The following is a 13,027-nucleotide window of genomic DNA, read 5'->3' as shown; positions in this document are numbered from 1 at the left end:
AAAAAGTTATAGGAAAAGTCAAGTATGGAAGCTCCCAGCATCTGGGAGACTGAGGGAGCTAATAAGTAGACCTGTCTCAGAAACTTGAAAACTAAAGTGTATAGGAAGCACAGGTTTAAAAGGACAGCTAATAAAAGAAGCACATGTGTTTCCAGAGTCACAGACGGAGAAGAGCACAAAAACGCTGCTGGCAATCAGTGTGGTAGAGCAGACAGCAAGCTACTGGGCATAGGCCACTCTCTACCATAACAATGACTATGGAATACAGGTGTCTCAGAACCAAGTAAACAAAGTCAGAGAGCACCTCCGGAGCTATTTCTAGTGACCATGTCAGTCTACTCAAATGCCCTGGGTACCTGCTCCCTCGAGCTCAGGCCAGTGTCAGCACTGCACACGTGCAGTCTCCAAGTCTGGCAATACCCTGTCCAGGGTGGATACCAGCTACACCAAATGAAACACTTATTCTTACACCTCAGCACAAAATGGCACTGAGGCTCTGGTGCTCCAGGTTATGGCTTTTCCTGTAGGACCCTAAGGCATGAACAAAGGTTTTAAGTGGTACCTTCTGAAGCCTACAGATACTCCACAGAGTAAAGCTTGGCATGACTCTGTCACCATTAGTATGTCTGGTAAGAACAAACAGCAATACAGGGTTGGCAATGGGGCTGGTAACATGGTTCAGGAGGTAAAAGTACTCAAGTACACACAAACATACACACACGAAAGCAAGCATATATGCATATGCAGGCAATGATTAATTAAATGTAATTTTTTACTAAATGTAACTTTTTAATTTTCAAATAGACAACAGCTTTCATTTAACAAAGTTGACAAACATTTACAAAGCCCTACCCAGCTGGCAAATATTATAAAAGGGAGCCTTTAATTTACTTAACCTTTGCAGTGACTATACTTTAAGCCCCTAAAAAACACTAGCTCCACTTACAAGAATTCATGCTGAGAAATCAGCCAGAACAGTGCAGTTTTATGAGAAGTATTCAAGAATGTCCATGCTCATCTTGGTAACCAGCAGTAATATATATTCACACCCATGTCAGAAAAAGATAAAGGGTTCTAGGGACAGTCAAGGGTGCAGTAAATCTGCCAAGTAGAGTGGGTAGTCACCAGACACGCACCAGAATACATACCTCCCAGAGCAAGAAAGAAGATATGAGTTATTCTTCAAAATGAATTTATTCTTTAGTTAAGGTTTGAATCTGAAATGTCCTGAAAGATCATGTGATAAAAGCTGCTTGCCAGCTGAGGGGGCTTCTCAGAAGTGATTATCTGGACTTTGAGAGCTCTAAGCTCCGTAGAGTCTAATCTATTGATGGGCTCATAATTTGATGGCACTATTAGTAATACATGCTAGCCTAGTTGGAGGAAATACATCACTTAGGATATTCCCTGAGAGGGTTGTATTCTGTCCCTGTCTCTGTGTCCATCCTTCTTCACTTAGCAGATACCATGAGGTCAGCAACTCTGTCCCACCCTCTCAGCTATGTTCTGACACAGCATAGACCCAAAGTGTTTGCTCCTACTTCATAGAGGTGGATTAATGACTAAGATGGATTTACCATGGAGTAAGACCTACAAAACTATGAGCCTAAATAAGTCTGTCTTTCTTTGCCTTTTCTCAGGTATTTCTCCACAGCAATGAAAGATAATTAACATATTTTATCTTTTTTATTAGATATTTAATGTACTTACATTTCAATTGTTATCCCCTTGCCCCCTCCCATTCCCCTTCCCCCTCCCCTTGCTCCCATGAAGATGCTCCCACTCCCAATCACCCACTCCCACCTCATTGCCCTGGCATTCCCCTACACTGAGGAAATGAGCCTTCAAGGACCAAAAGCTTCTCCTCCTACTGATGCCAGACAATGCCATCCTCTGCTACATATGTGGCTGGTGCCATGAGACTCCAAGTGTATTCATTGGTTGGTATTTTAGTCCCTGGGAGCTCTGAGGGGTTTGGTTGATTGATATTTTTGTTATTTCCGTGGGGTTGCAAACCCTTTCAGTTCCTTTCTCTAGCTCCTCCATTGGGGTCCCATAAGCCTCAAACACATGGGCACAGGGAGAAATTTCTGAACAAAACACCAATGCTAATTCCCTAAGATCAACAATGAACAAATGGGACCTCATGAAATTGAGAAACTTCTGTAAGGCAAAGAACACAGTCAATAGGACAAAACGTCAACCAACAGATTGGGAAAAGATCTTTAGCAATCCTACATCCCACAGAGGGCTAATATCCAATATATACAAAGAATTCAAGAAGTTAGACTCCAGAGAATCAAATAATCCTATTAAAAAATGGGGTACAGAGCTAAACAAAAAATTCTCAACTGAGGTATATCAAATGGCTGAGAAGCACTTAAAGAAATGCTCAACATCCTCAGTCATCAGGGAAATACAAATCAAAACAACCTTGAGATTCCACCTCACACCAGTCAGAATGGCTAAGATCAAAACTCAGGTGACAGCAGATGCTGGCGAGGATGTGGAGAAAGAGGAACACTCCTCCACTATTGGTGGCATTGCAAGCTGGTACAACCACTCTGAAAATTATTCTGGCGGTTCCTCAGAAAACTGGACTTAGTACTACCTGAGAACCCAGCTATACCACTCCTGGGCATGTACCCAAAAGATGCTCCAACATATAACAAGGACACATGCTCCACCATGTTCATAGCAGCCTTATTTATAATAGTCAGAAGCTGGAGAGAATCCAGATGTCCTTCAACAGAGGAATAGATACAAAATGTGGTACATTTATACAATGGAGCATCCTCCATTAAAAACAATGACTACACGAAATTCTTAGGCAAATGGATGGAACTAGAAAATATCATCCCAGGTGAGGTAACCCAATCACAAAGAAACACACATGATATTCAATCACTAATAAGTGGATATTAACCCAAAAGATTGGATTACCCAAGAAACAGTTCACAGACCATATGAAGCTCAAAAAAAAGACCAAAAGCTGGATGTTTCAGTCCTTCTTAGAAGGAAGGACAAAATACTCATGGGAGGAAATACATGGACAAAGAGTGGGGCAGGGACTGAAGAAAAGGTCATTCAGAGACTACCTCACCCAGGGATCCATCCCATATGTAGCCACCAAATTCAGTCATTATTGCTGATACTAAAAAGTGCTTGCTGACAGGAACCTGATATGGATGTGTCCTCAGAGGCTCTTCAAGAGCCCTACTGATACAGATAAGGATGCTTGCAGCTAACCATCTGACTGAGCACGGGGACCCCAATTAACACTTTTATAGTTAGAAAGTTGTCATCTTTTCAGACCTTGATAAAGCAGGGAATAGCCTCCCTTTGGAGATTTTCCTTCCCAAGTGAGGAGCCCTTAAGAGGTCTTACTTAGCAGGGCATCATGGCACATACCTTTAACCCAAGCCTGATTCAACGTGGTCAGTTCCAGGACAGCCAGAGCTGCATAGTGAAACTCTGGCCTTGCCAATTCCAGGGGAGGAAAGTGCTCCTCTCTTGTCTTGAAGGACACACGCCTCATCACTGGGTCGTGCTTTCTAACATATCATCCAGGTTGTAAACTGCTCAAAAAGTGTCTCTTCCCAATTTACGGGGTGAACAGCTACAGCCACACCTCACTTGAGGATCAGCCATTATCCAATCTAAACAACCACAAGATTTAACAACCAATGCTCAACTTTCACCAGTTCAGAAGGGAAAATGTGGACATTTCTAGCTTGGGTACCTATACATACATTTAAAATTACATCATGGGCTAGAGATATGGTCAGTGGTTAAGAGCACTGGGTACTCTTCCAGCATACCCAGGTTCACTTCCCAGCACCCACATGATAGCTCACAACTGTCTATAATTCCATTTCCAAGTGATCCAATACCCTTGCACAGATACATATGAAGGCAAGACACCAATCGGTGCTCAAAAAACAAAAATAAATCTAAATAAAATAAAAATCACATAATTTAGAATCCTAACATCTCCCAGAAGTCATAGGTTGCTAAATAAAAATCTCAATACACACCTTTAATCCCAACACTTAGAGCAGAGGTTCTCAACCTTCCTAATGCTACAAACCTTTAATATAGTTCCTCATATTGTGGTGACAACAACCATATATATTTTTGTTGCTACTTCATAACTGTCATTTTGCTACTGCTATGAATCATAATGTAAACATATGATACCCAGGATATCTGATATGTGACCCCTGTGAAAGGGTCATTCACCCTCTACCTACATGTTGACTTAGAGAAAGCCAGATGTATGTGAACTCAAGGCCAGCCTGGTCTACACATCAAGTTTCAGGACATCCCAATACGACAGCCTAATACCAAGTCTGGGATATTGAGCTGTTGGCCAGAAGAATCCCAGAGACCCTAAGAACAGCACACTATTGTCATTGCTCTTGGCTGTCCACCAAAACTTTGATGGTAAGACCCTATTGCTGAAGACACCACACACAGTAATAACAGAACATGGAGAAATTAAGACTGTATTGACCAGAAGTTTCCTCACTGTTGGCCATGTTCTTTAGCACTACAAGTCACTGTGTAGGTTGCTGGGGATTGGTGGGAGAGTCACCAACAATCTCACCCAGCCTTGAACCCTGAGAACTATAACACTGGCCAGAATAGCAAGCTCTGCACATAAGTACAATAGTGATGTTCGTTACTGTTGAAACCAGCTGCTTTCTGAGTGTAATTTAAGGCCTAATCCGCAAGAGGAAACATATGCCCAGTACTGTAAACCTGGTCACTCTCCTCTCTCTCTCTCTCTCCCTCTCTCTCTCTCATACATACATACACACACACACAGTGTTTGTGTTTTCTGGACATGACCGGACCACTTCTTTCATGAATTCACAGTAGCTACGGCTGCCTACATAAATCAAGCCAGTCAACATTATATCATGAAGGAGGAAGGAGCTCATGAGTACCAACATGTAAATAAGGAGCTAAAGACAGCTGATGGCTCCTAGATAAGAGAAAAAAAAAAATCAGTCCTCTTTAAGGGTGTGGACCCTATTCTAGTGGATTGCCAACACACTGGACTCCATAAGCTTGTTGGTGTTTATTTTTTTAAAGGATACAAAGTGTGTGGGTCTGTAAGTTTTGCATATCAATTTCCTCCCAGATAAAACCAAGTATCTCAAGATACAGAGTATTAGGGTTGGACAGATAGCTGAGAAGACCACTGACTGTTCTTCCCGAGGACCTACGATTTCATTCCCAGAACCATCTGTAACTCTAGTTCCATAGATTCAAAACCTCTTCTGACCTCCACAAGCAATGCACAAACACACACACACACACACACACACACACACACACACACACACACACACACGGTACAAAGACACAAAGTCACAGATGTATGCAAAACACCTATACACATAAAATACAAACTGAACAAATCTTGGTTTTTTGTTTTGGTTTTGTTTTTAGAAAAATGACTAAATCTAAAACAAAAAGGGGCACAGAATGCCAAACAGGAAGTAAAACAAGATGTTCTAAAGGAACATAAACATTCCAACCACACCATAAAACCTCCTCAGGCTCAGGAAGTCCTGAAAGCGACCAGATTCATTATGGCCCTCCCTTCCCAGGAGCAGCAAGGACTCCTGAGAGACATTCACAGACAAGCTGAGCTGCCTAGAGACTGCAGTTTGCTCCAAGTTTCTTGAGCAGTCAACCATGCAGAATGGGCTTTGACAATGAGGCTTTCACAGAGTCATCTCTACTCCTGTAACACCTCACCCATACTCCTCTACGTGATCCCACCAAAAATCACTAGTTAACCAGTTTGGAGTTTGGGGGCATCTGTACTTTGATCTGTCATTATGGATTCCTATCTGGGGTGAGTAGCCATTCTTCAGGTCTCCCCAGAACAGTGTCATACAACATAAAGAGAGTGTGAATCTGGGAAGAGTTAGGGAGAATTAGGGAATAAATACGACCAAAATCCAATGTATGAAATCCTCCAAGAATATTCCTTTAAAGAATCCTAACATTCTCAAATTCACAAAAACAACTTCACTCAGCCTTTATACGCATCACTGGCATGTCAACATCTCAGGCAGGCTGTGTTGATCACCTTAACTCACCAGAGAAACCATCTCCTACCTGCATTTTTAACTACACAGAACATTGGAAAGATTTTACCCATGAACTACAATAACCCTACCTGAGGACTTTATTCCCCAACCATACCCATGTATGTCCATGTTCTCTACGAACACCAGCATAAACTGCTTCTGAGGTGACTCTCAAAAACTCACAATTGCTGCTGCCTCGAGGACACCACAGTACAGAAGGGAAGCCCAGCAGGACTTCCCTTCAAGTGCCTATAAGGTATCCCTGTGAGTTCCAAACCAGCACCAGGCTACCCAAGCCCCAAATGCATATGAAGGAATGCTACAAGCCCTAAACTGCCTCCAAGTGCCACAAACTAGTGCTAGTCAACTCCACACATTCAGAGCAGCATAAAGGAAGATCCCAAGTGATTCAAATGCCTTCTATGACAACCAGAGCTGCCTGTTCCCTCAGAGAGGACAAAAGATCTATGATGTATGAAGATCTCAAAGAAGCTTCATCTGAAGACAGAAATGTAGGCATAAGGTTTTGTACACCCATAAAGATTATCCTGTGTTATTAGAACGTTGACTTCTCTGCCTTCATATCTTGCCTCAATCTGGACATGGCACTGTAATATTTATGTCTACAATCTCCTATCTCAAGTTTGTGTGAACAGTTCTTACCATTTATTCTCTGCCTTGCCAATAAAAGCTGATTGCCATGTGGCTGGGCGGAAGACAGAATGGGGTGAAAGCTGCCACTAGCCAAGGGAGCAGAAAGAGAAGAAGCTTGAGATCAGCCATGAGGAGAAGAGGGTCCAAGAAGAAACCATGAGAAAAAACATCTGAAGCCCAAAGAGCCAGATCAATAATAATATGCAAGTATTTGGGATCATGGCTGGGAGGTAGCCAGATTAGCATAGGGGTTATTATAAATCATTTAATTGCCCAGTATGGAGGTCCATCTCAAAATAAATCTTGGTTTCTCTGTGTAGTTAGTGGAGACTAGTAAAGGTAAGAAATATAGCCACCAGATTAATTCAATGTTAACATTTATATTAAAAATAATTCATTTTACACACACACACACACACACACATATACACACACATCCAGTATGTAAGACGAATCAGTCACATCTCAGTCAACAGTCCTGCCCAGCCAACAGGACTTACTTGGACACAAGGACAGCAGCTGCATCTCGCGCCTTGTCACTGACCACCAAGTAAGACTGCAAGAATTTGACAAATTTCAATTCAGCATTTTTTAATCTTCATTTTCTAGATTTCCTACAATTATGCATTATTTACACAATATTCAAAATTAAATGTAAAATGGTTTCTCAAACCATCTTTTTGCCCCTAGTGGCCCACATATTACTGTTATGTTTAGCAAATATTCATATTATCTGTAAAGAAATGAGATTTGCTAAAGCAATTCATCTGACCTCTACATTACATCACAAGTTAAAAGCTGAGGTATCACTGAAAGCAGTAACGTCAGTGAAACAAATACAAGTATGTGCACCAAAAGTTATCTAACTATACTCTCATCTAAGACAAGTGTACAACTCACTGTTAAAGGTTTGTGTGACCACAGTTACCTCTGCTATGTGCAGAATTCGGTCCATTATGGGTACTCGTGTTTCTCCAGATTGAGTGGGCAGGTTCCCATCAAGGCGTGAAAAATCAAAAGGGATCAAGCAGGTCACAGAGAGCCACAGTAAAAGCATGTAACGAGTTTCCCAAGTCTAAGGAGTTAAAATCACAGTCAGAATGATTCCAATAGAAGACAAAGGTGTGATGGTGCAAACCCTGAATCCCTGTAATCACAAGGCAAGGCAGGTGGATTGTTCCAAGCCTGATTTACATAACAAGTTCCAGGCAAGGCAAGACTATATAGTAAAAGGTAAAAGAAAGAAAGATGGGGAAAGGGAGGGAGGAAGGAAGGGGAAAAGAAGAAAAGAAAAAAGCAGCCAAGCATTTAGACATCCTCTCACTCACTTGTAATTCCAACATTCAGGAGGCCGAGGTATGAGCCTCTCAAACTCAAAGCCAGCCTATACCAGTAAGTTCCAGGTTAGTCTGGGCTACATAACAAGCACCTATCTCAAATAATAATTTAGAAAAGAGAAATCCAACCATATTCCACTGACCACCCAAGGGGCCTTCCCACCAACACAGTGCCTACCATGAGCTCTGAGACATAACCAAGCCCACTGTCACAATAAGCACAGTTCTGTGCTGTGCCCTGTTAGCCTTTCTAGGACACCATGGACCTGCCATGGTCTTGGAAACCTAGCACAGTCACACTGAAAGGCACACTCTTTGCTTTATAATGGATAGGCTCTAAAAGAGAATTACTTAAAAGTAGTTTGTGTAGGTGCTAAAGAAGCAGCAATTTTTAAAGTAGGAAAATTTTAAAAACAGCCTAAGATAAAACTGAAGAAAGTTGGAAGATGGAGTTGCCAGTGCCAGGGAAGCCAGCAGGGAGGACTTGGGAAGGACTCACCTCATGGTCTTTAGGGTTCTGACCTGTGAACATATCTAACACAGGCTGAACATTGGCTACTTCGTGAGGAAACAAACGCAGAAATACTTTATATCCACGAACCTGGCAAATAAAAGGATATTAGAATATACAGATATTGCCTACACTGTATAATTATAATACAGAACAACAGCAAAGCTGCCTCGACAACCACCTCTTAGCCCCTCAGTGACTGAGGAGATGCTGTCACTATACAGTGACACAACTCAGCAAGACCAAAGGGACGAGGGAGCTATCTTCATCTCTTATTTACTCATTAAATATGTCCAGTCCCAGTTTGGCCAACAAGTCACACTGTGTACATCAGAGACATTAGTATGACAGACAGAAAACTTCTGCTTCTACCCTGTCCAGAGATTACTCTCTGATATTTATGAAAACAAAGTCCCCATGTACCTCAAATGAACCCAATAACACTTATGTAAAACAAGCTGCATTCTATCAAGAGCTTAAAGCCTTACCCTGCTATACAGTGAAACAATAAAGCATGTTCCCTGAGACTCACAAGCTTCACACAGAGTCACTCCAGAATCTCTAAGACTGGAGAAAGCAGACCAGCAGCCCCAGAGGCTCTTCCTCAGAGGGCAAGTATAAGATTCCCCAGTAAATGCATCCTCACTCTATAGCTTAAGAAGCACTTCTATGGGTGTGGTGGCTCATGCCTCTAATCACAGCACTCCGGAGGCAGAGGCAGATTGATCTCAAGATTGAGTTCAAGGACAGCCTGGTCTACAGAGTGAGTTCCAGGACAGCCAGGGCTACAGAGTGTGACCTTGTTTAGGAAAAAAAAAAATGAAGAAGCAACACTTCCACTTCCATCAAGGCTTCTAACTTTTTCTGTGTAAGAAACTTTTTGTTCTAACAAAAACCCAAGATCACTAAGACCCAGGACCCAACACAGGCTAAAAAGAAAATGAAAACCCACAACTTATGCCAAAGAACCATGTTCCCCAAGAAATAGCATTTAAGATGTTAACTTCTACAGCAACTGGATGAGAAAAGTGTCTGTCCACTCTACAGCACTATACAAGCGTTACCTTGGTGATGATATAAAGAAATTTAAAGGCCAGATGTACAAGGTTGGGCAGAGATGTCTCATCCTGTATGAGGTCCAGCAGTAAGTTCATCATCCACTCTAGGGAAAAACAGATATAAAAGCCATCTCTGAAAAAAAAATTTCACCTTAACACTTTCCCATTATCAATACTAGGAAAATATCTAAAATTGGTATCTGACACTGTTTTACAGACGATGCCTGTTAAAACTGTTCTGATTTACTGAGGCTAGGTTGAACTAATGCTGTAACACAGGAGAAAGAGGACAGAGAGGGTCACAGGCACAGCCTTCTCCTGTCCACTCAAAGGCATGTTCAGAACCCAGTACAGGGAGCAGTTACCAGCAAGCATGGAGAGGGAGAGAGGAGTCCAACATGGCTGTTACCCATACACTACAACAGCTCTGGCCACACCCACGGACTATCCTAAGGCCTCCCTGCCGATCCAATGCCCAAGAGACACGGTAACATCAACCACATCCTCACCACAAACAAGACTGTGCTGTGTCCTGTAAGCCTTCCTAGGGCACCATGGACCTGAGGTAGGATTGGGGAGTTGGCAAGTCACCCTGAGTTAAAAGGCATACCCTTTGCTTTATAAAGAACATATTTTAAAGGATAAATAACAAAGATTATAGAGTTCCTCATTTTTTATTTCTTTTTGTTTTGTTTTGTGGGTTTTGATTTGGTTTGTTTTTTGTTTTGGTTTTTGGTTGTTTGGTTAGGAGTTTTGTTTGTTTTTTAAGACAAGATCTCACCATATAACTCTGGCTGGCCTTAAATCCCTTATGTAGATCACACTGGCCTTGAACTCAGAGATCTGCCTCCCTTTGCCTCCCATGTGTTTGGGCAAAAGGAGTGCACCATCATGCCCAGCCTCAATTTTTATTTCTTGAAGAAACATTTGAGCAATTGAGTATCTGCTGGAGAGAGAGTCCAGCAGTTACTACTCTTGCTCAAGACCAGGGTTAGGTTCCTCCAGAACTTCAGCTCCAGACTTCAAGCCCCCACAAGGACCTGCACATATCCAAACACATATACACAAAAGTAAAATAAAAATCTTCAAAAAAATAAAAATTGAGGGGCTGAAGAGACGAGTCAGCAGTTTATAGAGTACTGCCTGATGCTCTTCCAAAGGATCAGGGTTTGATCCCCAGCACCAACATGGTGGTTCACAGCATCTGTAAGGGCTCCAGTGCTCTCTTTTGGCCTTTGCAGACAACTGCATACATGATACCCAGACATACTTGCAAGCAAAACTCCCCTACACATAAAATAAAAGTAAATCTTTTTTTTTTTAATGGAGTGTTTAAAGCAAAATTTGTAATGAATATTAAGTAATTTCTGTGACAAGTTAGCAAGGTGGCACAGAAAACAGGAGAAAGAAACAAAAAAAATCTCTCAAAGCTTCTGCACCATGTATGAAATGTACATTATTTGAGGGTGGACTGTAGTGAGTTCAGGGTACATATGATAAATCCTGGAGGAGAAAAAAACCTACTGAGCATGGAATGAAGATAAAATAGAGTACCAAGCCAGCTACAGACATCTTTTAATCCCAGCACTTGGAGGCAGAGGCAAATGAATCTCTGTGAGTTTAAGGCCTGGCCTACACAAGTTCCAAACAAGCCAGGGCTACATAATAAGACCCTCTCTCAAAATAAACAAACACCAAAAACTATTAAATTGATATAAAATAAAGTAATGGGGTTTAAAAAAAAAAGAAAAAAGAAGAAGAAGAAAGAAAGAAAGAAACCAAAAAGGAAACAGGATAAAGAAAAAGCAAGTCCCGATAGAGTTGATTAAACCTAGCTACACTGACAGTATTACTAAATGAAAATACCCTCCTAGCTATTAAAAGACGAGGACTAACAGGCTGAATCCAGACAAAAAGGAGACAAACACAGAGTATTTGCTATCATAAGGGACTTAAGAAAAAATATTACAAAACCTAGAGGACATTTCTAATTAAAAATATCAATTCATTGTGAAGACTAAACAATTCAGTTACTGGTACAACAAATGCCAGAACCCAAAAGCAAAGCAAAAACTGAAAGCAAAAACAGGACCAAGTAAACAGAAAATCAGCAAGGACACCAATAGCATCATCTCCCTTATTCCAACAGTGTGACAGACTCATTCAAACACACAAGGGATACTCAACAAGACAGACCCTGTGCTGTGTCACTGGTCTCAATAGAAAAAGTATAATTTGAACCTTACAAATGCAAAGTAAGACCACAGTGGGGTAAGATTACTTGCTCACTAAAATCAGAAACACTGACTAGAGAGGCTACAAAGTAACAGGGATCCTCATACATTGTTGGTGAGGATGCATAAGGACTCAACTTTTACAGAATACTGTGACCTTCTATTACAAGATACATGTTTACTACACAACCCAGGAAATCCCACTCTTAAGAGAATCACCTAAGAAAAACTAAAACCTATCCACCCAAAGATGATACATGCAGATTTAAAGCAGCATTATTCATAACAGCCAAACTAGAATCCCATAAAAACATCTCCTCTATATGAATCTGTGTATAGCACAAAGCTCCAAGGAGACATCAGGTATGGATAGTGCGGTTAAAGAAAAAAAAAAAAAGTTTATCTAATGAAAGGACTAGAAAATAGCAATATAAAAAGCTGTGGTGCTAGAGAGGATGTACCATAAAGCAGCTAAAAAAACCAAATGATACAAAGACAAGTGAATCAGAACTGAGGGTCTAAAATCCAAAGCCTGTACATAAGCTATATAAGTGCTGAATACAGTGTGTATGTGTGTATGTGTGTGTGTAAATTTCTGCCAACCATCTCACCAACTATGTGGCATGGAACAACTTACTTAATCATTCAGACTGTACTTCCATTTCCCCATTTGCTTTGTGTAGCTTATGATAACAGACCTTACCCTGGGACTGTGAGGTTACTACAATGATTAAAGTGGTTGGATCCTCTCAGGGGGAAAAAAGGGAAAAAAAGAAAAGATCTCTGTCTCAAAATGGAAAAAGAGAAAAGCCAAACAAAAATGTAGGTAATGTCAAATATAACAAAAACAATGAAAAGCAAACAAAAAGTCACTCTCTGTTGCTCTCTGGGCTCACTATCTTTACCGAGTCTGTCTGGTGGCACAGTCCACTTAACCCACAGGTTTTTTTCCTCCATCATGTGGAATTCCCAGAGACTGAACTCAGGTATTCAGGCCTGGGTTTGCCCACGAAACCATCTTGCTGGCCTCTATTCTCACTTTTTTTGAGTCCCACGCAGAACCACACATTAAGCTACACTTACAATTCCTATGACCTTCATCTCCAAAGCCTTATTCCCCCCA

General features: G+C 41.3%; 1 protein-coding gene across 2 annotated transcripts in view; it reads right to left on the bottom strand.

The window, feature by feature from the left end:
• TBCD (tubulin folding cofactor D) overlaps positions 1-13,027 on the bottom strand; it is a 149,977-nt gene that overhangs the window by 134,652 nt on the left and 2,298 nt on the right. For both annotated transcript variants that reach the window (XR_013975193.1, XM_080923880.1), the window contains exons 3-6: positions 9,677-9,774; positions 8,601-8,702; positions 7,693-7,839; positions 7,265-7,320 (exon numbers count right to left, since the gene is read on the bottom strand). Coding sequence is in view for 1 of the 2 variants with exons in the window: in XM_080923880.1 (XP_080780006.1) it covers positions 7,265-7,320; positions 7,693-7,839; positions 8,601-8,702; positions 9,677-9,774 (403 nt within the window). In the remaining variant the exon portion in view is untranslated. The remainder of the gene's footprint in view (positions 1-7,264; positions 7,321-7,692; positions 7,840-8,600; positions 8,703-9,676; positions 9,775-13,027) is intronic.

The sequence above is a fragment of the Micromys minutus genome (assembly GCF_963924665.1).
Source record: "Micromys minutus genome assembly, chromosome: 10".
Classification (NCBI taxonomy): domain Eukaryota; kingdom Metazoa; phylum Chordata; class Mammalia; order Rodentia; family Muridae; genus Micromys; species Micromys minutus.
The sequence above is the reverse complement of the archived record's forward strand: the minus strand, read 5'-3'. Positions and strand labels throughout refer to the sequence as shown.